Here is a 27,898-nt window from a genome sequence, read left to right as displayed (position 1 = left end):
GGGCGACAGAGCGAGACTCCGTCTCGAAAAAAAAAAAAAAAGAGATTCTCCTGCCTCAGTCTCCCAATAGCTAAGACTACAATGGTCCATCACCATATCTAGGTAATTTTTAAAGTTTTTTTGGGCTGGGCGCAGTGGCTCATGCCTCTAATCTCAATACTATGGGAGGCCGAGGTGGGTGGATCATGAGGTCAGGGGTTCCAGACCAGCCTGACCAACATGGTGAAACTCTGTCTCTACTGAAAAGAAAAATACAAAAGTTAGCCAGGCATGTTGGCACACACCTGTAATCCCAGCTACTCAGGAGGCTGAGGCAAGAGAATCACTTGAACCTGGGAGGCAGAGGTTGCAGTGAGCCAAGATGGTTCCACTGTACTCCAGCCTGGGCAACAGAGTGAGACTCTGTCTCAAAAAGAAAAAAAAATTTTTTTTTTTTTTTTTTGTAGAAATGGATCTTGCCTTGTTCCTCTGGTTGGCCTTCAACCCCCGGCTTCAAGCGATCCTTCTACCTTGGCCTCGGAATGTGTTGGGATTACTGGTGTGAGCCACTATGCCTGACCTGTCATTTAATCTTGAGGTACATAAACTGGCTCCTGAAGGCTAAGTATCTTATTGGAGAAGGGGCATTGGATTTTGCATGAGGGTGATTCTGACCTGGGAGGGCAGGTCAGCAGGCATCTCTCTGTTGCACAGATAGAGTGCACAGGCCTGGAGAACAAGGAGTGGGGGGTTATTGGAATTTCACATTGTTTGACTGACATTAGATTTTGAAATGCTAGGGAACTTCGGGAGACTCGTATTTCTGGGTTAGAGTATCTGTGGACCACAAGATCTTTTTATGATGACAGTAGCAATGTATGTGTGGAACTGAATTCTGGGTTGGAAGTGCAAGGAAAAGAGAGTACTGAACGCCAAGACATCTATTTCAGGAGCATGAGAAATAAAAGTTCTAGTTTCTGGGCTCAGAGTGGTACAGGGATCAGGGAGTCTCACAGTCCCCTGGGTGCTGGTATTTTAGGGCACATTGGGTCTTGGAGTGCAAAGGATCTAGGCATGTGAGGCTTTGTATGAAGAATCGGGGACTGTACCCACCCCCTGTTTCTATTTCATCCCGGGCCTGTCTCCTCTGCCTTTGTCCCCTAGACCAAGTCTCCATGAGCTACAGGGCCTGGTGCATCCAGCATGATCTAGTAATTGCAGAACAGCAAGTGCTGGCTCTCCCTCCCCTTCCACAGCTCTGGGTGTGAGAGGGGGTTGTCCAGCTTCCAGCAGCATGGGGAGGGCCTTGGTCAGCATCTGGGTGCCGGGAGGGCAGGGGCGGAGTCCTGGGGAATGAAGGTTTTATAGGGCTCCTCGGGGAGGCTCCCCAGCCCCAAGCTCACCGCCTGCACCTGGAGAGCTGTGTCACCATGTGGGTCCTGGTTGTCTTCCTCACCCTGTCCGTGACGTGGATTGGTGAGAGGGGCCAGGGTTGGGGGGATGCAGGAAGGGGAGCCAGCCCTGACTCTCAAGTTGAGGCTCTTTCCCTCCCACCCAGCACCCCAGCCCAGACAGGGTGCTGGGCTCTTTTCTGTCTCTCCCAGTCCCACTCCAAACCTATACCCCCAGCCCCTCCATATTGCAACAGTCCTCACTCCCACACCAGGTCCAAGCTCCCTCCCACTTACCCCAGAACTTTCTCCCCATTGCCCAGCCAACTCCCTGCTCACCGCTGCTTTACTAAAGGGGAAGTGCCTGGACATCTCCGTGTTTCTCTTTGTGGGGCTCAGAACCTCCAAGGACCGCTCTCGATGCCGTTGGTTCCTTGGACCCTATCACTGGTCTGCCTCCCGAGCCCCTCAGCTGACTTTTCCCATTCGGCTGTGAGTGTTCAACCCTATCCCAAAGACTTTGATGCTTGGGATCCCCATCTTGCCCTAGGACACCCAGATGCCTACCAGACACGTCCTTCTTCCTAGCCAGGCTATCTGGCCAGAGACAACAAACAGGTCCCTCAATCCGGCAATGGGAGTCGGAGAAGTCCCCATTCCCTGACTCTTAGCTCCGGACTCTTCATTCAGTGGCCCACCTTTTCCATAGGAGAAACACGAGCATCCCCAGCCACAGTGGCCAGCTCTCTGATTCCCCAAATCTGCATCCTTTTCAAAACCTAAAAACAAAAACAGAAACGGAAAAAAAACCCAAAAAAACAAAAAAACACAAAACTCACTCAGGCCAGAACTGTTTTCTCAACCTGGGACTTCCTAAACTTTCCAAAACCTTCCTCTTCCAGCAACTGGACCTTGCCATTAGGCACTTATCCCCGGTTCCTAGCATCCCTTATCCCCTCAGAATCCACAACTTGTACCAAGTTTCCCTTCTCCCAGTCCAAGACCCCAAATCACCACCAAGGACCCGATCCCCAGACTCAAGATATTGTCTGGACGCTGTCCTGTGTCTCCTACCCTGATCCCTGGGGTCACCTCTGCTCTCAGAGCATGAAGCCTCCCCACCAGCCCCAGTCACCAACCTGCAAACCCGGGGAAGAGTGACAGAATTCCCAGCCTTTCCCAGCTCCCCCTGCCCATGTCCCAGGACTCCCAGCCCTGGTTCTCTGCCCCCCATGTCTTTTCAAACCCACATCCTAGATCCCTCTCCTATCCGAGTCCCCCAGGTCCTCCTGTGAACCCTGATCCCCCTGATCTAGCACCCTCTCTGCAGGCGCTGCACCCCTCATCCTGTCTCGGATTGTGGGAGGCTGGGAGTGCGAGAAGCATTCCCAACCCTGGCAAGTGCTTGTGGCCTCTCATGGCAGGGCAGTCTGCGGGGGTGTTCTGGTGCACCCCAGTGGGTCCTCACAGCTGCCCACTGCATCAGGAGGTGAGTAGGGCCCTGGGGTCTGGGGAGGGGGTGTCTGTGTCCCAGAAGAATAACAGCTGTGCATTTCCCCCAGGATAACCTCTAAGGCCAGCCTTGGGACTGGGGGAGAGAGGGAAGGTTCTGGTTCAGGTCACATGGGGAGGCAGGATTGGGGCTGGACCACCCTCCCCATGGCTGCCTGGGTCTCTGTCTGTGTCCCTCTATGTCTCTCTGTGTCGCTTTCATTATGTCCCTTGGTATCTGGCTTGGGTTGTGTCTCTCTGTGTGACTATTTTGTTCTCTCTCTCCCTCTCTTCTCTGTCTTTAGTCTCCATACCTCCCCCTCTCTCTGTCCATCTCTGGTGCCTCTCCAGCCAGTGTGTCTCACCCTCTATCTCTCTGCCAGGCTCTCTCTGGGTCTCTGTCTCTCCTATGCCTTCTCCCTAGTGAACACACACACAGGATGGGCGTGGGGGGACCCTGAGAAAAGGAAGGGCTTTGGCCGGGCGCGGTGGTTCACACCTGTAATCCTAGCACTTTGGGAGGCCGAGGCGGGTAGATCCCCTGAGGCCAGGAGTTCGAGACCAGCCTGGCCAACATAGTGAAACCCCATCTCTACTAAAAATACAAAAAAGTAGCCAGGCGTGGTGGTGCGAGCCTGTAGTCCCAGCTACTCAGGAGGCTGAGGGAGGAGAATTGCTTGAACCTGGGTGGTGGAGGTTGCAGTGAGCTGAGACCGCGCCACTGCACTCTAGCCTGGGTGACAGAGTGACACTCCACCTCAAAAAAAAAAAAAAAAAAAAAAAAAAAAAGAAAAAAGAAAAAGAAAACGAAAGGAAAGAAAGAAAAGAAAAGAAAAGAAAAGGAAGGGTTTTATCCTTTGTGTGTGTGTGTGGGTATGAGGAGGCCTCTCTCACTCCATTCCTTCTCTAGGACATCCCTCCACTCTTGGGAGACACGGAGAAGGGCTAGCTCCAGCTGGAGCTTGGATGGGCAATTGAGGGAGGAGGAAGGAGAAGGGGGAAGGAGAACAGGGTGTGGCGGAAAGGACCCTGGGGAGGGAAGCGGCGGGGAATACAGCGTCGGGCCTGCAGGCGAGGCTACCTACCCACTTGGAAACCGACGCCAAAGCCGCATCTACAGCAGAGCCACTCTGAGGCCTCCCCTCCCCGGCGGTGCCCACTCAGCTCCAGTCTCTCTCCTCTCTCCCACACTCTATCACCTCTGGCTTCCTCTCTACTTATTTCTCCTTCTTCCTTGACTTCCTGGTTCCCTTTCTTATTTGTCTGTTTCTCACTTTCTGTCTGGTTTTGTTCTCTCTCTTTCTCTGGCCGCTGTCTGTTTCTCTATGTTTCTGTCTTTTCTTTCTCATCCTGTATGTTTTTGGCTCACCTAGTTTCTCACTGTTCTCCCCTCTGCCCTTTCATTCTCTCTGTCCTTTCACACTCTGTCTCTGTTTCTGTATCTGCCTTTGGTTTCTCTGTTTCTGTATCTGCCTTTCACCCTATCATACTGCTCTTTCCCAACTCATTGTCTGTATTTTTGGCCCTCACTGTGTCTTCCCCAACCCCGTGTTTTTCTCGCAGTTTCTTTCTCTCTTTTGGAGCCTCCCCCTTGCTCCCCTGTCCCGTCTCTCTTGCCCCATCATCCTCGCTCCTCATTCCTGCATTTGCTTCCTCCCCAGCAACAGCGTGATCTTGCTGGGTCGGCACAACCTGTTTCATCCTGAAGATACGGGCCAGGTATTTCAGGTCAGCCACAGCTTCCCACACCCGCTCTACAACATGAGCCTTCTGAAGAATCAGTTCCTCAGGCCAGGTGATGACTCCAGCCACGACCTCATGCTGCTCCGCCTGTCAGAGCCTGCCGAGATCACAGATGCTGTGAAGGTCCTGGACCTGCCCGCCTGGGAGCCAGCACTGGGGACCACGTGCTACGCCTCAGGCTGGGGCAGCATCGAACCGGAGGAGTGTACGCCAGGGCCAGATGGTGCAGCTGGGAGCCCAGATACCTGGGTCTGAGGGAGGAGGGGATAGGACTTCTGAGTCTGAGGAAGGAGGGGCCAAGGAACCAGGTGGGGTACGGCCCACAACAGTGCTTTTTCCTGGCCCGTAGACTTGACTCCAAAGAAACTTCAGTGTGTGGACCTCCGTATTATTTCCAATGATGTGTGTGCGCAAGTTCACTTTCAGAAGGTGACCGAGTTCATGCTGTGTGCTGGAAGCTGGATGGGCGGTAAAAGCACCTGTTCGGTGAGTCATTCCTACTCCCAAGATCTTGAGGGGAAATGTGAGTGGGGACCTTAATTCTGGGCTGGGGTCCAGGAGCCAACCAGGCATCAGCTTTCCCTGTTCCCTAGCTGTAGCCACGCCCCCTCCCTGTGCATCTCCTTTCCTCCTTCCCCCTTCCTTGACTCCCTCAAGGCAATAGGTGATTCTTACGGCACAGCCCATGTGTCCCTGCATTCAGCACACGGTTACTAGGCACCTGCTATGCGCCCAGCACTGCCCTAGAGCCTGGGAAGCAGCAGTGAGCAGCCCCTCCCTTCTGCAGCCCCTGTGCCAGTGAGGGGCACAGGCAGGAACAGGGACCACAACACAGAAATGCTGGAGGGTGTCAGGAGGTGGAAGGGTTCTGGGGCAGGGAGAAGGGGTAGGGAGTGTGACTGCGAGGGGACATCCTGCAGAAGACGGGAGTGAGCAAACACCTGCCGCAGGGGAGCAGAGGGAGCAGCGGCACCTGGGGCACCTGGGGCAGCACCTGGGGCAGCAGAGGGAGCAGCACCTGCCCAGGTCTGGGAGGAGGGCCCTGGAGGGCGTGAGGAGCAGCGAGGGGGCTGCGTGGCTGGAGTGAGGGATCAGGGACAGGGGGCGAGATGGCCTCGCACAGGGAAGAAAGGACCCCTCCTGCAGGGCCTCACCTGGGCCACAGAAGGACGCTGCTTTTTCTCTGAGGAGTCAGGAGCTGGGGATGGTGCTGGACAGAAGCGGGAAAGGGCCTGGCTCAGGTGTCCAGAGGCTGCTACTGGCCTCCCTATGGGATCAGACTGCAGGGAGGAAGGGTGGCAGGGCTGTGGGCGGAGTGATGATGGGGCTGACCTGAGGGTGGTTCCAGGCCTTGTCCCCACCTGGGCCCTCACGCAGCCTCCCTCACAGGTTCCTGGCCCTTAGTCTCTCCCCTCCGCTCCATTCTCCACCTGGCCCCAGTGGGTCATTCTGATCACTGAACTGACCATGCCAGCCCTGCTCACGGCCCTCCATGACTCCCCAGTGCCCTGGAGAGGAGGTGTCTAGTCAGAGAGTAGTCCTGGAGAGGTGGCCTCTGTGATGAGCCACGGGGGCAGCATCCTGCAGACGGTCCTGGCCCTCGTCCCGCTGACCTGTCTGCAAGGACTGTCCTCCTGGACCCTCCCCCCTGCACAGGAGCTGGACCCTGAAGTTCCTTCCCCATCGGCCAGGATTGGAGCCCCTGTCCCCTCTGTTGGAATCCTTGCCCACCTTCTTCTGGGAGTTGGCTCTGGAGACCTTTCTCTCTTTTCCCAAAGCTGGGAACTGCTCTCTGTGATGTGCCTGTCCAGGTCTGAAAGACAGGATTGCCCAGGCAGAAATTGGGGCTGACCTATCTCACTCTCTCCCCGCTTTTACCCTTAGGGTGATTCTGGGGGCCCACTGATCTGTAACGGTGTGCTTCAAGGTATCACGTCATGGGGCAGTCAACCATGTGCCCTGCCCCAAAAGCCTTCCCTGTACACCAAGGTGGTGCATTACCGGAAGTGGATCAAGGACACCATCATGGCAAACCCCTGAGCACCCCATCGACTCCCTACTTGTAGCAAAAAAAAAAAATCCACCTCAAGTTCTGGCATCACTTGGCCATTCTAGACACCAGGCACTTGGAACCTTGGAAATGACCGGGCCAAGGCTCAAGCCTCCCCAGTTCTACTGACCTTTGTCCTCAGGTGTGGGGTCCAGGGTTGCTAGGAAAAGAAATCAGCAGACACAGGTGTAGACCAGAGTGTTTCTTAAATGGGTGTAATTTTGTCCTCTCCATGTCCTGGGGGACACTGGCCATGCCTGGAGACATCTCACTCAGTTTCTTTGAGGACCCAGATAGGATGGGGTGTCTGTGTTATTTGTGGGTACAGAGATGAAGGAGGGGTGGGGTCCACACTGAGAGAGTAGACAGTGACACGTGCTGGATGCTGTCCCTGAAGCACTGAGCAGAAGCTGGAGGCACAACGCACCAGACACTCACAGCAAGGATGGAGCTGAAAACATAATCCACTCTGTCTTGGAGGCACTGGGAAGCCTAGAGAAGGCTGTGAACCGAGAGGGAGGGTCTTCCTGTGGCATGGGATGGGGATGAAGTAAGGAGAGGGACTGGACCCCCTGGAAGCTGATTCACCATGGGGAGAGGTGTGTCGAGGTCCCCCAGACAACCCTCAGATTTGATGATTTCCTGGTAGAACTCACAGAAATAAAGAGCTGTTATACTGTGGTTTGTTCTGGTTTGTTACATTGACAGGAGACACACTGAAATCAGCAAAGGAAACAGGCATCTAGGTGCGGGTGTGGAGAAAACAGGGAAAAGGTTTCAGTTGTTTTCTCCTAGTGGGGTGTTGTGGACAGCACCTAAATCACACAGAAGTGATGTGTGACTGTGTGTATAAAGTATTTCCAACTAAGGAAGCTCACCTGAGCCTTAGTGTCCAGAGTTTTTATTGGGGGTCTGTAGGATAGCCACGGAGTACTGGAATAGCTGACCTTAACTTCTCAGACCTGAGGTTCCCCAGAGTTCAAACAGATACAGCATGGCCCAGAGCCTCAGATGTACAAGAACAGGCATTCATCATGAATCATACGGTTAGCATGAATCATCTGGCACGGCCTGAGGCCCCAGGTATACCAAGGCACTTGGGCCGAATATTCCAAGCGATTAAATGTCGTCTCCCAGGAGTTATCCAAGGGTGAGCCCTGTACTTGGAAGGTTCAGGCTTTGAGCAGTGCAGGGCTTCTGAGTCAACCTTTTACTGTACGGGGAGTAAGGGAAAGGGAGAAGATGAGGAAGCCGCCTGGGGATCTGGTTCTGTCTTGTTGTCAAGTGGACGGACCATGGGGCTATCCCAAGAAGGAGGAATTCAGAAATAGGGGAAGGTCGAGGAAGGACACTGAACTCAAAGGGGATACAGTGATTGGTTTATTTGTCTTCTCTTCACGTCATTGGTGCTGAGGAATTCCCACCCTGAGGTTATGAAGATGTCTGAACACCTAACACATAGCACTGGAGATATGAGATCGACAAGAGTGTCTTAGCCACAGAGCTTCACAGCCTAGGGCAGGAGGACACTGTACACCAGGCAGGATGACATGGGAATTGCACTCAGGATTGGCTTGAAGAAGCAAGGACTGTGTGGGAGGTGGGCTTTGTTGTAACAAGAGGGCACGGTGAACTCTGGTTCCTGTGGGGGAATGTGATGGTCTTGTTACAAATTTTTCAAGCTGGCAGGGAATAAAACCCATCAGGGTGAGGACCTTGTGGAGGGCGGCTGCCCCAACTGGTAAAGGAAGTAGCCAGGTGGGGCCTTTCCCGTTGTGGGGTGGGGATATATCTGGCAACAGAAACCTTTGAGACCTTTTCAGTTACAAGTACTGAGGCAGCAAATAAAATGGAATCTTATTTTCTGACTTTATACTGCATGAGTGTGAAGATATATTTGATTCTGCACAGGGGGTGAGGGAAAGGAGGGGAGGAGGAAAGTTTCTTCAGGTCTGGTTTGGTCTTGTGATCCAGGGGGCCTTGGAGCTCTTCCTGCAACATGGGATTGTTTTTTATTTTATTTTATTTTACATTTTATTTTATTTTATCTTAAGTTCTGGGCTACAGGATGTGCAGCTTTGTTACATAGGTAAACGTGTGCCATTGTGATTTGCTGCACCTATCAACCCATCACCTAGGTATTAAGCCCAGCATGCATTAGCTATTTTTCCTGACACTCTCCCTCTCCCTGACTCCCACAACAGGCCTCAGTGTGTGATGTTCCCCTCCCTGTGTCCATGTGTTCTCATTGTTCAGCTCCCACTTATAAGTGAGAACATGCGGTGTTTGGTTTTCTGTTCCTGTGTTAGTTTGCTGAGGATAATGGCTTCCAGCTTCATCCATGTTCCTGCAAAGGACCTGATCTCATTCTTTTTTATGCTTGCATAGGAGTTGTTTTTACAAATCCAATTGCTATCGTATTTAACTACAAGTTAATCTAATTACCATACTAAAAGAGATTAGAGAAGACATTAGGTACATTGAATGAGATAATATATAAAATAGGACCAAGGTGAAATATTAGGTAGGAAAAGTATAATAGTTGAAAAAAGTTAAAAAAAAAAATTCATGCATGAGTAGCAGAATGGAAAAGAGGTGAAGAACATAATAGGGACTTTTTAGACCAGATTGAAGGACAGAGACAGAAAAATTTTAAGAAACTGCTAAACCATGTGAGTGCTAGAAGTACAGTCAATGACATTGAAGTCTCAGGAGGAGAAAACGATAGGAAAGGAGGAAATATGTGAGTAAATTAGTAGAGACATGTCTGATGGATTTTAAAATATTTGAAATACCTCAGATCAAAGGACACATACTGTGCCACTGAAGAGGAAGATGGAAAAGCCAAGAAGCCAGAAGACAGTTAGAAATTTCATTGGCAAATCTTAAATGTTAAAAGTCCTAGAGAGAAAGGATGGCAGAAATATTGGAAGGAAAGAAGGTGGAACCTAGAATATAAATTCATCCCAACAGTTTGGTAGTGTGCTACTATACATATTGAATGGACACGTCTATTTTGAGGTCTCTGACATATCAATGCAACCCTCTGTCTAAACCTGTATCCAGTGAACCTGTCTCCATCTCCAATCACAAAGGGAATTGTGCCCTCTGGTCCTTCACTTCCCTTTCTCTCTCTTCCCTCGCATCGCTTCGCTCGCTCGCTCGCCTCTCTCTCTCTCTTCTCTCGTCTCTCTCTCTCCCTGCTCCTCGCGAGCGAAAACTCGTCACGTTGGGTATCGGATGAAGCAGGAAGTTCGGAAAAACAGCTGCAGCTGTAAAACCTAAAGAGAGGAGAGCTCTTAAAAATAACAGGAGGCCGCGCAGAGTGCGCTCACTCCTGTTATTCCCAGCATTTGGGAGCCGCAGGCAGGCGGATCACGAGGTCAGGAGATCGAGACCAATCTTCGGGCTGAGATGGTGAACCCTTGTCTCTACTAAAAACAAAAAACAGGCCGGGCTGCCGGTGGCTCAAGCCTTATCCCAGCACTTTGGGAGCCGAGACGGCGGCATCACGAGCGTCAGAAGATCGAGACCATCCTGGCTCAAACGTTGAACCCGTCTCTACTAAAAAATACAAAACCTTAGGGGCGACGAAGCGGGGCGCCTGTAGCTCCCAGCTATCGGAGGCTGAGGCAGTGAGAATGGCCGTGAAAGCCGGGAGGCGGGCCTGCAGTGAGCTGAGAGCCGGCCATTGCACTCCAGCCTGGGCGGCAGAGCAAGACTCCGTCTCAAAAAAACAAAAACAAACAAACAAACAAAAACATTAGCTGGGCATAGTGGCACGTGCCTGTAGTCCCAGCTACTCGGGAGGCTGAGGCAGGAGAATCGTTTGAACCTGGGAGGCAGAGGTTGCAGTGAGCTGATATCGCACCACTGCACTCCAGCCTGGGTGACAGAGCAAGACTCTATCTCAAAAACAAAACAAGGCCGGGCGCGGTGGCTCAAGCCTGTAATCCCAGCACTTTGGGAGGCCGAGACAGGCGGATCACAAGGTCAGGAGATCGAGACCATCCTGGCTAACACGGTGAAACCCCGTCTCCACTAAAAATACAAAAAACTAGCCGGGCCAGGTGGCGGCGCCTGTGGTCCCAGCTACTCAGGAGGCTGAGGCAGGAGAATGGTGTGAACCTGGGAGGCAGAGCTTGCAATGAGCTGAGATCCGGCCACTGCACTCCAGCCCGGGAGACAGAGCGAGACTCCGTCTCAAAACAAAACAAAACAACAAAACAAAAAAAGCAAACAAAACAAACCCCCCAAAACCAGAGATTTCTGGAGAAATTGTGGGAAAAGCATATGTGAATGGTTTTCACGTATGTAGGTACTGCAGGGCACTGGGAAGGGTGGCCACATAGGAAAAAGTCTCTATTCTCAGGGATCCTCTATTCTCTCCTGCAGAGGCTCAGGATGGCAGTGGGCAGGTGTGGGGAGGGGTGAGACAGAGACTCAAGAAAGAGAGAGAGAGATGGGCAGAGAGATGGGGACTGAGACACACAGTGACAGAGATGGCCAAGAGAGATGCAGAGAGAAACAGAGACGGGGAGACACAGAGGCAAGGAGACAGAGAAGAGAGAGGGAGATCAAGGACCAAAACACAGCCACACAGAGACACAGCAGAGCCATATACCAAGAGACACAGAGAGACAAGATGGACAGAGATAAGGTGAGAGACCGAGGCAGCCCCCAGGGGAAGGTGGTCCCCAGTGCCTGTTCATGCAACCTGAAACAGAATCTTCCCTGTCTCCCTCTGTCCCCAGCCTCATCTGAGGGGGAAATGCTCAACTGTTATCCCTGTGGGGCACAGACACCCCTGCCCAGACCCCAGGTTCCCACTCACCTGGTGATGCAGTGAGCAGCAGTGAGCACCCACTGAGGGTGCCCCAGGACATCCCTACACCGGAAGTTGCTGAAATGGTGCGACCCTGTCAGGGTTGGGAATGCTTCTCACACTCCCACCCTCCCACAGTCTGGGACTGGATGGCAATCACAGTATCTGCAGAGGGAGTGCTGGGTCAGGGAGGGCAGGCTTGGCAGGAGAGACCAGGAACTGGGCTAAGAGAGGGAGCTGGGCTGTGGGTTTGAAGGGACCTGGGGGCAGAGGACCAGGGCTGGGGATCCAGGGACACAGAAGGGCCTGAGATTCTAGACCATTCCATGGGGTCATGGGTTGGTGGCTGTTCCTTGGGGGGAGACTCTGCTCCGAGAGCAGGGCAAACCCCAGGAATTAGGGTAGGAGACATGAGACATTGTCTGGAGTAGGTGTTGGGTTGGGAGCAAAGTATGTGGGGTGATTTGGGGTCTTGAACTGGAGGGTAGGAGGCTGTGGTGGGGAGGTAAAGGATAGCGTGCTTGTGGGTTTATGAGATTCTTGAGTCTGGGATGTCTTGCTCCTATGGACAGGGGACATTTTCCCAAGTTAGCAGTTTTTTCAGCCAAACCAGCTAATCTGATGCTATACCCATATCAGGGTGGCAGGAAAAGAGTCAGGAATGGGGACCTAGGGACAGACCCCTGATCCAGTCCTGGGGGCTCCTCCCCTTCCTGATCAGCACTCTCTGAAGACAGTGTGTCTCTTCTCTACTGGTTCCATGTCTCTGCTATTAGCTCAGATTCCATCTTCTTGTCCTTGTCCTTCTGTCTCCATTTTTGTCTATCTCTTTGCATGTGTGTATTTGTGTGTGTACATCTTATTTTTTCTGTTTCTCTAAAAATCCTGTCTGAGACAAACTTTACTAGTTCTTCTAGAGGAAGGAAGTCTCAAAGATGAGCTTTCTGAATTAGTTCTGGCATTTCTAGTTTTTGGAATTGGTTCTGTAATGCGAATAAATTTAAAGGCACCAGTAACTCTATTTTCAGTAATACAAAGAGAAACACAAGTCCATGGTGTGATGTGGCAATAGAGGTATGCAAAATATCACCACTGGATAGTCCTAATCAAATAAAGGGACAATGTCCAGGGTGATCATGTATATGATACTTTAGAATATTTTTTAAAGTAACAAGCATAATGAAATTGGAATGATTGCTTCTAGTTGTGTTGGCAAAAGTGGAAAAAGAAAAGAATGAGCACAGAACTTTAAATTTCCAGATCTCAGACTGAAGAAATAATCCAAAGTTGCTATGTCTACGACTATGTTGAAAGAAACCTTTATCTCCTGTAGCCACAGAGCTGAGATTTCTGAAAATTAAACGTAGAATCTTACTATGTGAGTGGCTGAATTACAGTGCTAACTAAATCCTCAGCATACATGCTGTCTGCCACTAAAGTGAAGGCATAATTGGAAAGGGCAGGGATCCCAAAAGTTGGAAGGAAGACATAAGGGAAGATTCTGATTATGGTCAAGAGGCTGGGGGAAGGGTCTAGTTAGAGGACGTGGCCTGAGGCTTTAAAAATGAAGATCCAGGATAGAAAAGATTCTATCCATTTAAAAATGAAGATAGAATGTGGCCAGTGTCTGGCAGGATGTGGGGCACTTGGCATCTATCCTGGTGCCTGAGGAAGCAGTGAACTCTCCCAAGCGGGAGAATCCAAGAGGAAGAGCATGTTAGGGAGGAGGAGAGACAAATGGCAACAGGACATTTATTACGCCACAGGTGGGATGAATTTGTGTCTGGAAGGATGCAAGTAGGGCCAACAAGGTTCAGCTTCAGCTTGACTTACACGGGCGCCAGAAAAGTTCACCTCAGCCTTGTTCCCTCTTCTGTCATTTGGCTGCACCCAGCTGGGGCCCCTCCTAACTCCAAGGGCCAAGAAGGTTCAACTTCAGCTTGGCTTACACTGCTCTCAGAAAAGTTCAACCTAGCCTTGGTCCCTGTTCTGTCATGTGGCTGTGCCCAGCTGGGGCCCCTCCTACTTCCCACCCTTCTATCTCTAGCTGGATAGGTGCAGCCTTAGTGCCCAACTGTTTGTCAAAAACTCAGAAGGGGCTGATATTTTGCCAACTTGCAAACAAATAAATTAGCCTGCCACAGTTTTATGGATACTGGCAGAACACACTGGATTCTGGATCAAAGGCAAAGGTCTTTATTACTCACAGCACAGAAGGCAGCATGAGCTTTGTGTTCACATCAGTTCACCTTGACCCTAAGTCCCACAGGAATGATCAGAGTTTAGGATTCTGTGCACACAGTGCTTTGACCCACGGCTGAGAAACCTGAGCTTAGGAATCCTGAATCTTATAAGGGGACTATTAATGTTTGTCCAAGAGGAAGACACATTCTTCGTTATCCCGACCACAAACAGAACTGCTCTGGAGGAACGTATTATATTTATTGTACTGAACACTAAACAAATCTGCTTGAAGGGACGCATTATCTTTATTACACTGGTCGGTAATCAAAGCTGTTTTGTTGAAAAGACCGTTTGCAAGACTGCTTGCTAGCCAAACATCCTTGACAGTCCAAAGCAATTTTTTTTTTTTTTGCTTTGAAGACATGTAGAAACATGAAAGGCCCATGGAGAATTTTCTCTCAGAATCATAATGTAAACGCTCTAACCTTCCCTGCAAAACAAGCTTATACTTTCTTCCTTATACCCGTCGTCTGCCACATCTGTTACCCTAGCCTCACCAGTGTTCCAGGCCCGGTTCCCCATGATGGCAGGAAAAATATGGGGATCTGATCTGGATATCCCCTATTGTTGCTGCCCCATTGTTTCTGTCTGTTTATGTGTGGATTTGATGTTGAGGGGACATACCCACGTTTCCCAGCGTAGAGGCTCATGGTCTTCTGACTGTGAACAGTCCATGTTTGGTACTTGTGAGTAGTGCAGTTCTGTGTGCGTGTGTATGTGCATGCACATGTGTATGTGGTGGGTGTGCAAGGCCCTACTGTCCACTATCTGCCCACACATGTGAGCCATGTCCCCATATGGGAAAACTGATGAGTAGCCTTCAACACCAAGTGTCTGACTTGGGGGACGATCTAGAGACATATAAATCTTTCTTGTCCCAACTGCCTGTGTCTCCAGAATATGTCTTTCCCCATAAATGCCCAACTCTGTGTCTGGGAGTTGCCTGGAATCTAATCTATGAGCCTGTATTTGAATATCTGGCCCTTGGTTTCTGTAACTTTGAATCACCACTAAGTGGCTTTATGGATGAATCACAGTATTAACCTCGACTAACTTTATCTGGGTCTACACATATGTCAGATTTTGGCTGTGTTTGTTTTCACAGTCTGAACAGCCACATGTATGTACTATAACTAAGTCATGTGTCCTTGATTAAAATAACCGATATTTATTACTATGCATTACAGTTACTGTGTGCCAGCCATTATCATGCACACCCATACATGTGCTTATACACAGAGACACATTTTTCTATTGAAGTCTTAAGGAAACCCCCATGAACAAATGAGGAAATGGAAAGACATTGAGGTCAAATAATTTTCTCAAAGATTCAGAACCAATATGTTTGACCCCAGGTGGTCATACTTTTGGATACAACCACCATACTATAGACCCATGTCTGTGAATTGGTTTTGGGGGACTACTCAGGATATGTCCCCTCAAAGTCAAACCTGACACTGCATATCAGTGTCTCTCTCCTGTGTACCTTTACTAAGGCCCCTACCTTATATGTTCAGACCTTGTGTGCAAGTGTGTGCATCTGGAACATTGGGTCCAAAAGCTCAAGTGTGTGTGTGTGTGTGTGCGCGCGCATGTGCATGCACACGTACACCCATGTCTATCTTTTTTTTTTTTTTTTTGAGACAGAGTTTTGCTCTTGTTGCCCAGGCTGGAGTGCAATGGCACGATCTTGGCTCACGTCAACCTCTGCCTCCCGAGTTTAAGCGATTCTCCTGAGTCAGCCTCCCAAGTAGCTGAGATTACGGGCATGTGCCACCACGCCCTGCTAATTTTGTATTTTTAGTAGAGACAGGGTTTCTCCATGTTGGTCAGGCTGGTCTTGAACTCCCAACCTCAGGTGATCCACCCGCGTTGGCCTCCCAAGGTACTGGGATTACAGGCATGAGCCTGTAGATAGGAATAGAGACACAGAGACACTGATACAGAGACACCAAGACGAGGGCTGGGGGAGACAGAGTCAGAAAGCTAGGATGGGGAAGATGGAAACGCAGGCACAAAGAGTTCTCAGGGTCAGTGAGTCTGAAAGGTACGGAGGTGGAAAGGTGTTGACAGCAAACACAGCGTACAGCCTATGTGCCCAGGCATTGTTCTAGGCACTTGACATGCACTAATTCACTTTCATAGGAACCTTGCCTGGAAGATTTGTTATTAGCCCCATTTCAGAGTTAAGTAACAGAGAGGTTAAGTAACTTGCCAAAGGTCACACAGCTATCAGTGGTTTATTCCATTTTCACTGCTGAATAAGATTCCATTGTATGGATACACCACAGTTTATTTGTCTGCTCACCAGTTTATGGAACATCTGTCACTGCTTTAACACTGCAAATGTCCCTCCCCCCAATCTTCCTTATTACTTAACTTATTGTATATGATTTGTACGAATTTACAATATTATATTAACACATATAAATGTATATCTAATTCGTGATTTATTTTATTGGGTCTATTTTCTATTGTTTGTACCTCTCAGCTACAACAAGGACAAGGATCTTTGCCAGTTTTGTTCACTGGTTTATCCAAAGCCCCTGAAACAGTGCCTGGCACATAGTAGGTACATGATAAGTACTTACTGAGTAAATGAGAATGAACGGATGGCCACAAACTATTTCTGTCACTGTATTTCTCAATTGAGCTTCTCGATCAGGGTACTGCCTGTCTGACTGTTTCCGTCTGCCATTGAGACAGACAACTAACACACACACACATTCTTACTCTCTCTATCTGTCTCCCTGTGGTTGACACTCTCTCCATCACTCTTTCCTGTCTCTTTCAGTAGGTCTCTTACTGGAGAGATCTCTGGGTCTCTGGAGGGTGGTTGGGGTCTTGTCAGGGTTCTGGAGTTGGGAATCTAGAGCAGAGGAATGGAGTTTGGAGCCTGGGTCTGAGGTCTGGAGTCAACCTTCAGAATCTCCAGTTTGTGCTGTGGAATCTAGAGCTTGGAATCTGAATTCTGGGATTTTGGGGTTTGGAGTGAAGCATCTGGAATTTAGACCAGACATCAGTAAACTATTTCTGTAAAAGTTCAGAAAGTAATTATGTTAGGCTTTGTGGGCCAGACAGTCTGTGCTGTAATTGCTCGTTTCTGCTGTCCCAGCATAAGAGCGGTCATAGACAACACATGAAGGAATTAATATATGTTCCAACCAAATGTTATTCACAAAAAGACACAGCAGCTGGATTTGGCCTGCAGGCGTAATTTATTTACTTTTGAGGAAACTAAAACCTGGAAAATGGAATCCAGAAATGGAAGTCTTGGTTCTAGAGTCCAAAGACTGGTCTGATGTCTAGAGTTTGGACCACCAGTCTGATTTCCAGGAAGATGAAGCTCAAAGTCTAGAATCTGAATTTGGTGACTGAGATCTTCATTTTGGAGTTAAGATTCTTTGTATGTAGATCACAAAAGACTGTCAATTCATTGCAGGACAGTTTAGCCCTGAAATTGGGGTTTAGCCCGGGAGGGTTCTTGGCTTCACCCAGGAAAGGATTCAAGGGATCACGCAACTGCACTCCAGCCTGGGCAACAAGAGCGAAACTCCGTCTCAAAAAAAAAAAAAAACATATATATATATATGTATATATGTATATGCATATATTTACCATTTCTACTTGAAGTCATGAAAATGTCCTCCTAAATGATGTCCTAAGAGTTTCATTGTCTTGCCTTAATTAGGTCTAATTTGCATGGAACTGATTTTTGTGTGTGGTATAAGGTAGGATTTCAATGCCATTTTTTTCCATACGGATACCCAATTTTCCCAGCAATACTTACTGAAAAGACATTTTCTCCACTGCTTTGCAGCGTGATTTCTGTTTCATATAAAGTGCTTATAAATGCATAGATCTGCTTCTGGCTCTGGGTTCTATTCTATTGGTATGTTTGCCTATGCCTGTGCTAATATCACACTTTTCATAGTAAGTTACAAGTAGAAAAGGTTTCCTACCTTGCTTTTCTTCGAAAGTGTGCTGGCTGACCTTTGCCCTTGCCCTTTGCTCTTCTTTATAAATTTTAGAAACAGTCTGTCAGGCTCAAGAAAAAACCTACTGAGATTTTGATTTGGATTGCATTGAATTTTAAAATAAATTTGGAGATAATTCTCATCTTTAAAACATTGAGTTTTCTCCTCTGTGCACACGGAACAATGTATCTCTCCATTTATTTTGGTCTTTCTTTTCTTTCTCCCCTCCCCTCCCCTCCCCTCTCCTCCTCTCCCCTCCCCTCCCCTTCCCTCTCCTTCCCTTCCCTTCTTTCGAGATGGAGTCTTGCTCTGTTGCCCAGGCTGGAGTGCAGTGGCGCGATCTCAGCTTGCTAGTGTTGCCTCCCGGGTTCAAGGGATTTTCCTGTCTCAGCCTCCCGAGTAGCTGGGATTACAGGCATGAGCCACTGCGCCCGGCCTTTGGTCTTCTTTAGTATCTCCCTATGGTATTGGATATCTTTGAAGGCTTATTTTTAGGGTCTTCATGGATTTTACATTTTAGAGTTTTTTAAAATCTGTGGCAATTACATAGAAATGCAGTTGATTTTTTATTGATTTGCTGCCAACAATCTTGCTAACTTACATGATTATTTCTTTTTTCTTTTCTCTCTCTTTTTTTTTTTTTTGAGACAGAGTTTTGCTCTTGTTGCCCAGGCTGGAGTGCAATGTCATGATCTTGGCTCACCGCAACCTGTGCCTCCCAGGTTCAAGCAATTATCCTGCCTCAGCCTCCCGAGTAGCTGGGATTACAGGCATGACCCCCACACCCGGCTAATTTTGTATTTTTAGTAGAGATGGGGTTTCTCCATGCTGAGGCTGGTCTCGAACTCCTGACCTCAGGTGATTCGCCCGCCTCGGCCTCCCAAAGTGCTTGGATTATAGGCGTGAACCACCGTGCCCAGTCAATTATATGTTTATTTCTATAATTACGTGTTGATTATTTGGGGCTTTCTGCATTCACAATAATATCAGTTAAAAACAATAATGGTTTTATTGCTCTTCTTTAACCATTATATAGTTTATTTCATTTTCTTGCCTTATTTTGCTGACTAAGATATGCTGTAGCATGCTGAACATAAGTAGTCACAACTGATTCATATGTCTTTGTTTGCTGGGTCAAAGGGAAAACTTTAAACATCTTTTTCATTAAGTATACAGTTTGTGCTAGGTCTTTTGAGATATTATTTACCATATTAAAGAAGTTCCCTCCTATTCTTAGTTTGCTAGGTTTTTTAAAAATAAATGAGTATTCAATTGTATTTTATTTATTTAATTTTTGAAACGGAGTCTCACTCTTTTGCCCAGGCTGGAGTGCAGTGGTGTGATCTCGGCTCACTACAAACTCTGCCTTCTGGTTTCAAGCAATTCTCCTGCCTCAGCCTCCCAAGTAGCTGGGATTACAGGCACCTGCCACCATGCCTGGCTAATTTTTGTATTTTTCATAGAGACAGGGTTTCACCATGTTGGCCAGGCTGGTCTTGAACTCCTAACCTAGTGATCCACCTGCCTTGGCCTCCCAAAGTGCTGGGATTACAGGCGTGAGCCACCACACCCAGCCTCAGTTTTATTAAATGTGTTTTTGGCAAAATCATATTATTTTTCCCTTTAGTTTTTTAGTGTAGTAAGTTGCATTAGTTGATATTCTGATGTTAAAAAATCCTGCATGCCTCATGTAAACTCAACTCCATTCTAATATACCATTGTTTCATATATTGCCAGCTACAGATTTTATTTAGAATACTCGTATTTACATTCAGGAGTCATAATGGTTTGTAATTTTTCTTTCCCAGCTGTTCTTGTTGGGTTTTGGTATCCAGGTTATTTTATCCTTATGAATAGAGTTGGGAAGTGTTCCCTCTTTTTTAATTTTTGGAAGATTTTGTGGAATTTTATAATTGTTTTATTCTTGAATGATTGAGCATTCTGGAGAAAACTTGGAACTACAGCTTTGTTTGTGAGAAGACTTTTTTTTTTTTTTTGAGACAGTCTCATTCTGTCACCCAAGCTGGATTGCAGTGGCGTGATCTTGGCTCACTGCAACCTCTGCCTCCCGGGTTCAAGTGATTTCCTTGCTTCGGCCTCCCAAGTAGCTGGGACTATAGGCACCCGCCACCATGCCCAACTAATTTTTGTATTTTAGTAGAGATGTTGTTTCACCATATTGGCCAGGCTGGTCTTCAACTCCTGGCCTCAAACCATCCACCCACCTCAGCCTCCCAAAGTGCTGAGATTACAGGCGTGAGCCACCACGCCTGGCTGGTGAGATTTTTGAATTACTGCTTCAATGTCTTTAATGGTCAAACATGGCTATTTAGATTTTCTTCTTCTTCTTGAGTCAGTTTTGGTAAGTTACACTTTTAAATAAATTGCGCATTTCTTATAAATCTTAAAAGATACTGGCATAAAGTTGTTTATATGTTAATATCTTTTTCATGCTCACAGGAGCTAAAGTATATCTCCTTTTTCATTTTTAATTCTGGTTGTGTCTTTACTTTGTTCTTCATAATTCTCATTGGGGCTTATCAGTTTGTTAATCTGTTAGAAAACTTGTTAACCTTCTTCAGTGCATATCTGTTTACTCTGCCACTAAGCTTTGCTCTATATTTAGTATTTCCTTCCTTCTACTTCTCTGGAGTTTATTTTGCTGTTTTCCTTCCTACTTCTGGCGATGATTATATCATGAATTGATTCTCTGCTCTTTTCTTTTCTTTCTTTTCTTTTTTTTTTTTTTTTTTTTTGAGATGGAGTCTTGCTGTGTTGCCCAGGCTGGAGTGCAATGGCGTGATCTCGGCTCACTGCAACCTCTGCCTCCCAGGTTCATGCGATTCTCCTGCCTCAACCTCCAGAGTAGCTGGGATTACAGGCATGTACCACTACACCCAGCTAATTTTTTTATTTTTAGTAGAGACGGGGTTTCACCATGTTGGTCAGGCTGGTCTCAAACTCCTGACCTCAGGTGATCTGCCCGCCTCGGCCTCCCAAAGTGCTGGGATTGCAGGCATGGGCCACCGCACCAGGCCAGCTCTTTTTCTTTTATAATTATGTGTTTATGGCTATATGTTTCTCTCCGAGCACTGTAGTAGGCACATACAATACATGTGCATACATCTTGTATTTTCCTTAGCATTTAACTCAAAATATTTTCTAATTTCCATTATATTTCTTGTTTTGAATTGTGGGTTCTTTAGGGATGTTCCTTTAAAATCAAAACACACAGTCCTAGATGAGATAACTCAGAAACAGCCAGTCAAATACCACATGTTCTGTCTTATCAATGGGAGCTAAACAGTGGGTACAAACAGGCATAGAGTGAACTAATAGACACTGGAGACTCTAGAAGGTGGAAGCATGGGGGGGGTGAGGTGAAGGAGGAAAAAACGACCTATTGGGTACAGCGCACACTACTTGGGTGATGGATACAGTAAAAAGCCCAGAGTTCACCACCACACAACATATCCCTGTCAGAAACCTGCACTTAGGCCGGGTGCGGTGGCTCAAGCCTGTAATCCCAGCACTTTGGGAGGCCGAGACGGGCGGATCACGAGGTCAGGAGATCGAGACCATCCTGGCTAACACGGTGAAACCCCTCTGTACTAAAAAATACAGAAAAAAGAAAAAAAAAAAACTAGCCGGGCAAGGTGGCGGGCGCCTGTAGTCCCAGCTACTCTGGAGGCTGAGGCAGGAGAATGGCGTGAACCTGGGAGGCGGAGCTTGCAGTGAGTTGAGATCCGGCCACTGCACTCCAGCCTGGGCGACAGAGCGAGACTCCGTCTCAAAAAAAAAAGAAAAGAAACCTGCACTTGCGCTCCCTAAGACCATTTTGAAAACACATGAAGATTTTCTGGCTATTATGATTTCTAGCTTAATTACATTGTGGTCAGACAACATACTCTATATATTCCAACTTGGAAATGTGTTGAGACTTGCTTCGTACCTCAATAACGGGTTCATGTTTGTAAATGCTGTGTGTGGTTTTTAAATTGAGGTAAAGTTTTTATTGAGGTATGCACAGTGTGGCATTACAGTTCAATGAGTTTTGGCAAATGCATACGCTCATGTAATCCTCACTCCTGTAAAGTTATGGAAAATTTCCATCACCCGAGAAAGTTCTTTTATGCTTCTTCCCAATCTGTTTTGTTTTGTTTTGTTTTGAGACAGAGTCTCACTCTTTTGCCCGGACTGCAGTGCAGTGGTGTGATCTCGGCTCACTGCAACCTCTGCCTCCTGGGTTCAAGCAAGTCTCCTGCCTCAGCCTCCAGAGCAGCTGGAATTACAGGCACTCACCAACACATCCATCTAAATTTTTTTTTTTTTTTTTTTTGAGATAGAGTCTTGGTCTGTCATCTAGGCTGGAGTGCCGTGGTGTGATCTTGGCTCACTGCAATCTCCACCTCCTAGGTTCAAGTGATTCTCCTGCCTCAGCCTCCTGAGTAGCTGGGATTACAGGCACCTGCATCCATGCCTGGCTAATTTTTGTATTTTAGTAGAGACAGGGTTTCACCATGTTGGCCAGGCTGGTCTTGAACTCCTGACCTCAAGTGATCTGCCCACCTTGTCCTCCCAAAGTGCTGGGATTGCAGGTGAGCCACCGCACCTGACCCCAATCTGTTTCTATACCTACTCCCCTCTCCCATCCCAGCAGCCAGGCAACATTGATTAATTTTGCCTGTTCTAGAATTTCATATAAATGTAATCATATAGTGTATCATATTTTGTGTCTAGCTTCTTTCACTCAGAATAATGATTTTTTTTTTTGAGATGGAGTCTCACTCTCTCACCCAGGCTGGAGTGCAGTGGCGTGATCTCGGCTCACTGCAGGCTCTGCCTCCGGGTTTACACCATTTTCCTGCCTCAGCCTCCCGAGTAGCTGGGACTACAGGTGCCGCCACCTCGCCTGGCTAGTTTTTTTGGTATTTTTTAGTAGAGACGGGGTTTCACCATGTTAGCCAGGATGGTCTCGATCTCCTGACCTCGTGATCCGCCCGTCTCGGCCTCCCAAAGTGCTGGGATTACAGGCTTGAGCCACCGCGCCCGGCCAGAATAATGATTTTGAGATGCGTGTATGGTGTTGCTTATATCAATAGTTTATTTCTTTCTGGTGCAGAGTAGCAATCCATGGTATGGATATATCACAGTTTGCTTATCCACTCACTTACTGATAGACATTTGCTTCATTTCCAATTTCATTATTGTGAATAAAACTACTATAAACATTCTTAGGGAAGTCTTTTTATGGCTGTTACATAAATACTATGAGTAGAATTGCTAGCCATCATGTGGATGTATGCCTACCTTTCTAAGAATTTACCAAGCTGTTTTCCAAAGTGGTTGTACCATTTTACCCCCTACCCCCAGCATTGTAGGAGAGTTACAGCTGCCGTAGATATAACTGAGACTTGATGCTGTTATTCTCTTCAATTTTAGCCATTCTGGCAGCTGTATGTCTTTTGAAATGATTCTATATTTTTCAGGTACTGGGTGCAACTTTCCATATCTGACCATTAAATAGAATGTGTTAATTGTATTGTTCAAATTATCTATACACTTATTCAGTCTCCCATCTTCTTGTCCCTCAGTTGCCCCATTCTGGCCCTCAACCTCCCCTCTTTCTGCTCCTTGGTCTCTGTAGCTGTCACTCACAGTAGCCCTCTCCACAATTCTTCCCACCAGACTCCAGCTGCAGCAGCCAAGTCCTGAGACAGATGCAAGTTAAAAATTCTTGAAATGCAGTTAAGAAGACAAAAACAAATATAGATCAACTAAAGCTGAATAGTTAAACGAAGCAAGAAAATCTCTACAGTTACCATTTGCTGACTTGACTTTTCAGAAACTGGACAACAGCCATGGCACTGGTTTCTCTTAACTACCCAGGGAATGGCCCCTCCCTCTGAAACCCTGTGGCCCTCCTGGTCAAAGCTCCCATTTCCCAGATAGGGAAACTGAGACCGATGGAGGAAAAGCCATTTGCTGGAATCTCTTGAATGGAAGGGGAAGCAAGGAGGACACTACAAACAGAACCTGCGCTTCTCTTAGACTTTATTTCTGGATCTGGGGAAAGGGACACTTTCCCCAGTGTTAGAGAAAAACCAACTCTAACACTGGTAAGGTTGGGTCAACATCTTGCCACAAGGGGGCACTGTGTACAGGGAGCGTCTAGGTGGCTTTGGAAGACTGGGTCTGAGGGAGGAGGGCCTGGAGCCTGGACCTCTGGGTCTGGGGAAGGAGGGGTTGGGTGCCTGGACCTCTGAGTCTGAGGCAGGGGGGGTTGGGGGTCTGGAGCCCTGGGTCTGAGGGAGAAGGGGCTGGACTCCTGGGTCTGAAGGAGGAGGGGCTGGGGGCCTGGACTTCTTCTGGCTCTGAGGGAGGAAGGGCTGGACTCCTGGGTCTGAAGGAGGAGGGGATGGTGGCCTGGATCCCTGGGTCTGAGGGAGGAGGGACTGGAGGCCTGGACTCCTGGGCCTGAGGGAGGAGGGGCTGGGAACAGAGATTCCTGAATTTCTTCAGCAGGATGTATTTGGGGGTCAATTTCATGGGTTCCCAGTACCCATAGTTAACTGGCCTGGACGGTTTTCTCTATCCACTCAGTGAATTTGCAGAGGTTGGTGTAGACGCTTGGCACGCCAACTTGGCCACACTGGCCTTGTCCGAAAGACACAAGGCCCTGCAAGTACCCGTTGCAGATCAGGGGCCCCCCAGAGTCACCCTGTTGTGAAGAGAGGGAGAGTCAGAATCCGAAATACAGAGAGATGGAAATGGATGTGGGATCAGAGAGGAACTAAATGAGACTGAGAAACAAAGACAGAACCATCATTAACCACAACATAGCCCAGCAACATATCTGTTGGAAATCCCATTCCAGATCCCTGACCTCATCTAATCCTGCTTCCCGATGTCCTATGTCCTGAATGCTGGCTGCTTCTCTTGGGCTTGTTGTCTGTCTGTTTCTGTCTTTCCTTCTTTGTCTCCTTCATGGCTTGTTTGTCTGTCTCAGTGTCTCTGCATCTCTTTGTAAAGTCTTTTTTTTTTTTTTTTTGAGACGGAGTCTTGCTCTGCCACCCAGGCTGGAGTGCAGTGGCCGGATCTCAGCTCACTGCAAACTCCGCCTCCCGGGTTTACGCCATTCTCCTGCCTCAGCCTCCCGAGTAGCTGGGACTACAGGCGCCCGCCTCGTCGCCCGGCTAGTTTTTTGTATTTTAAGTAGAGACAGGGTTTCACCGTATTAGCCAGGATGGTCTCGATCTCCTGACCTCGTGATCCGCCCGTCTCGGCCTCCCAAAATGCTGGGATTACAGGCTTGAGCCACCGCGCCCGGCCAAGTCTTTTTTTTTTTGAGACACAGTCTCACTCTGTTGCTCAGGCTGGAGTGTAGTGGTGCGATCTTGACTCACTGCAACCTCTACCTCCCATATTCAAGCGATTCTCCTGCCTCAGCCTCCCAAGTAGCTGGAATTACAGGTGCCTGCCACCACACCCAGCTAACTTTTGTATTTTTAGTAGAGACAGGATATCACCATTTTGGCCAGGCTGGTCTTGAACTCCTTACCTCAAGTGATCTGCCTGCCTCGCCTCCCAAAGTGCTGGGATTACAGGCGTGAGCCACCCCGCCCAGCCTCTTTGTGCAGTCTTGATTTTTCCTATTTCTCTTCGTGTTTCATCTCTATGAGTCTGTGTCACTGTTTGCCTCTGGGTACACAGTTGGCCCTTGAACAACTCTGGTTTGAACTGCACAAGTCCACTTGGATATTTTTCAATAAATATATTAGAAAAATTTTAGGAGGGTTGCAACAATTTAAAAAAATTCACAGATGAACTGTGCAGCTTGGAAATATAAAAAATTCCAACAAAGGTATATCATGAATGCATAAAACATATGCATAAATTGACTATTTATGTTATTGGTAAGGCTCCCCGTAAACAGTAGGCTATTTCTTTTTTTTTTTTTTTTTTTGAGACGGAGTCTCACTCTGTCCCCCAGGCTGGAGTGCAGTGGTGCGATCTTGGCTCACAGCATGCTCCGCCTCCCGGGTTCACGCCATTCTCCTGCCTCAGCCTCCGGAATAGCTGGGACTACAGGCACCCGCCGCCACGCCCGGCTAATTTTTTGCATTTTTAGTAGAGACGGGGTTTCACTGTGTTGGCCAGGATGGTCTTGATCTCCTGACCTTGTGATCCGCCCGCCTCGGCCTCCCAAAGTGCTGGGATTACAGGCGTGATCCACCGCGCCCGGCCCTCAGTAGGCTATTTCTAGTCACGTTTTTGGGGAGTCAAAAGTTATACAAGGATTTTCTGTTGGGTGGAGGTCAGCGCCCCCAGGCCCTATGCTGTTGGGAGGTCAACCGCATTTCTATGTGTGTGTGTTTCTGCCTCCCCCAGTGTCTATTTCTGTTTTTCTCTTCCTTTGCTTCTCTTTATTCCTATGTTTATTTCTCTGTTTCTCCCAGTTTCTCTCTCCAGTTGTCACTGTCTCCCTGTGTGTCTCTCCATCTCTGCATCTCTCCATGCAGCCCTGTGTATCTCTGTCTCCCCCTTCTGCACCCTTCCCTGAGTCGCCTGCCCTCCCCTTTCCCCCTCTCTCACGTAGCAGGAGTCCTTCCGGTCTTGCCCTCCACCGGCGCAGAACATGCTGGGGTGGTACAGCGGGTCATAGAGCTCACTGCAGACCTCCTCAGACACCACCGACAAGTTCACGCACTGCAGCACGGTGGGCATTCTGCCTGGGACGCAGAGCTCTGGGTCAGCCCCCGCGACTGGGCAGAGGACCCCTTGAAGAAGGCAGACATACATACACCCATGAGCTCACCGTTCGCCAGCAGACCCCAGCCAGAAACGAGGCAAGAGTCCCCCGCGGTAGGGCACCGCGAAGCAAGGCTGATGTTCCGGATGGTGGCAGACTCGGACACAAGTTCGTCCAACTTGATGAGCATGAGGTCGTTGGCGAGCAAGGGTCTGTTGTACTCTGGGTGCTGCACCGAGTAGCTGGCCTCCACCATCCGGCTGCCTGGCTCTTGGTCGGCCTCAAGACTGTGCAGGCCCAGCCCGATGGTGTAGGACCTGAGGGCCACGGAGGGCAGGTCAGTTTTGTGGCAACTGCATCCTTATCTCCATTCTCATCTTCAACCCCATTCCCATCCCCATTCCCTAACCCCAACCCCACCCTCTTCGCTAAACACCCTAAGGGCTACTTAACCATGGTCTCAAATCCTCATTCACAAAAATTCAGGGACAGGAACTTGCCTTAGTTCACTAGAGACTCAGCACTGGGCTGAGATTTCAACCCAGGGCTCTTTGAGTCCTTCCAAAGCAAGGTTCCCGCCTCCCAGCCCTTCCCTCTGGGCTCCCCGGATCCAGGCTAATTCCGTCCTCCTCCCAGAGCCTTCACCGCTGATTCCCCCTGAGCACCCCAGGAGGAACCTGATACTAGGCCCCTGCCTTCAGCCAAAGTAACACCCAGGCCCTGCCCCCGGACCCAGGCCCTGCCCACTCGCCCTACCTCTGCACTCACTTCTGGAAACAGTGTGCGGCTGACAGCACCCACTGCGGATGCACCAGGACGCCCGAGCAGAACAATTCGTTTTCCATGACCAGTGCCGCCTGCCAGGGCTGCGAGTGCGGGATGCAGTCCTCGCCGTTTATGATTCGACTGCTGCTACCAGAGACGAGCGATCCTGAGGACGGAGTCAGGGCTGGGGACGGGCCTAGGAGGCGGGCCCGGGGTTCCTGGGGGTGGGCTTACCGATCAGGGGCGTGGTCAGAGGTTCAGGAGCAGTCAGGGCTCCTCGGGGTGGAGTCAGGGCTGGGAACGGGCTCAGGAGGTGGGCCCAGGGCTTTTGGGGGTGGGGTTACCGAGCAGGGGCGCGGTTAGGGCTTCAGGAGCAGTCAGGACTCTTGGGGGCCGAGTCAGGGCTGGGGACGAGCCCAGGGGCGGACCCAGGGCTTCTGGGGGTGGGGTTATGGTGCAGGGGGCATGATCAGAGCTTCATGGGCTAGTCCAGGGTATTGGCCTAGGGTTCCCAGGGGCGGTGATCACGGTGCGGGAGCCTGGTCAGGGTTTCAGGGTAGTCAGGGCTTCTGGGAGGTGAGTCAGGGCATGGGGATGGGCTGAGAAGTCGGGATTAGTGCTCCTAGGGTTGCGGTTACAGCACAGGGGCTCCGTCAAGGCTTCAATAGCCGGATTATGGAT

General features: G+C 48.9%; 2 protein-coding genes across 2 annotated transcripts; one reads left to right on the top strand and one right to left on the bottom strand.

Annotated features, from left to right (window-relative positions):
* The first annotated feature begins 1,271 nt into the window (after positions 1–1,271).
* On the top strand, positions 1,272–6,674 carry LOC108532415 (prostate-specific antigen). Its single transcript, XM_017876481.1, is given in 6 exon segments — positions 1,272–1,455; positions 2,701–2,823; positions 2,826–2,859; positions 4,523–4,809; positions 4,954–5,090; positions 6,489–6,674. Coding segments are annotated over 6 exon segments (783 nt in total). The 5' UTR covers positions 1,272–1,409; the 3' UTR covers positions 6,645–6,674.
* A 4,839-nt stretch (positions 6,675–11,513) lies between these two features.
* Positions 11,514–27,381, bottom strand: KLK4 (kallikrein related peptidase 4). The gene is made up of 5 exons (XM_017876480.1): positions 27,221–27,381; positions 26,519–26,769; positions 26,296–26,432; positions 24,278–24,421; positions 11,514–11,644 (listed from the first exon to the last, which is right to left on the bottom strand). Exons 1-5 carry the CDS (start codon positions 27,295–27,297, stop codon positions 11,636–11,638), a joined length of 618 nt encoding a protein of 205 aa, XP_017731969.1. The 5' UTR covers positions 27,298–27,381; the 3' UTR covers positions 11,514–11,635.
* Between the last annotated feature and the right edge of the window lie 517 nt (positions 27,382–27,898).

Source organism: Rhinopithecus bieti, unplaced genomic scaffold (assembly GCF_001698545.2).
Source record: "Rhinopithecus bieti isolate Rb0 unplaced genomic scaffold, ASM169854v2 scaffold_10264, whole genome shotgun sequence".
Lineage (NCBI taxonomy): Eukaryota > Metazoa > Chordata > Mammalia > Primates > Cercopithecidae > Rhinopithecus > Rhinopithecus bieti.
Note: the sequence above shows the minus strand (reverse complement) of the source record. Positions and strands in the feature narration are given on the sequence as shown.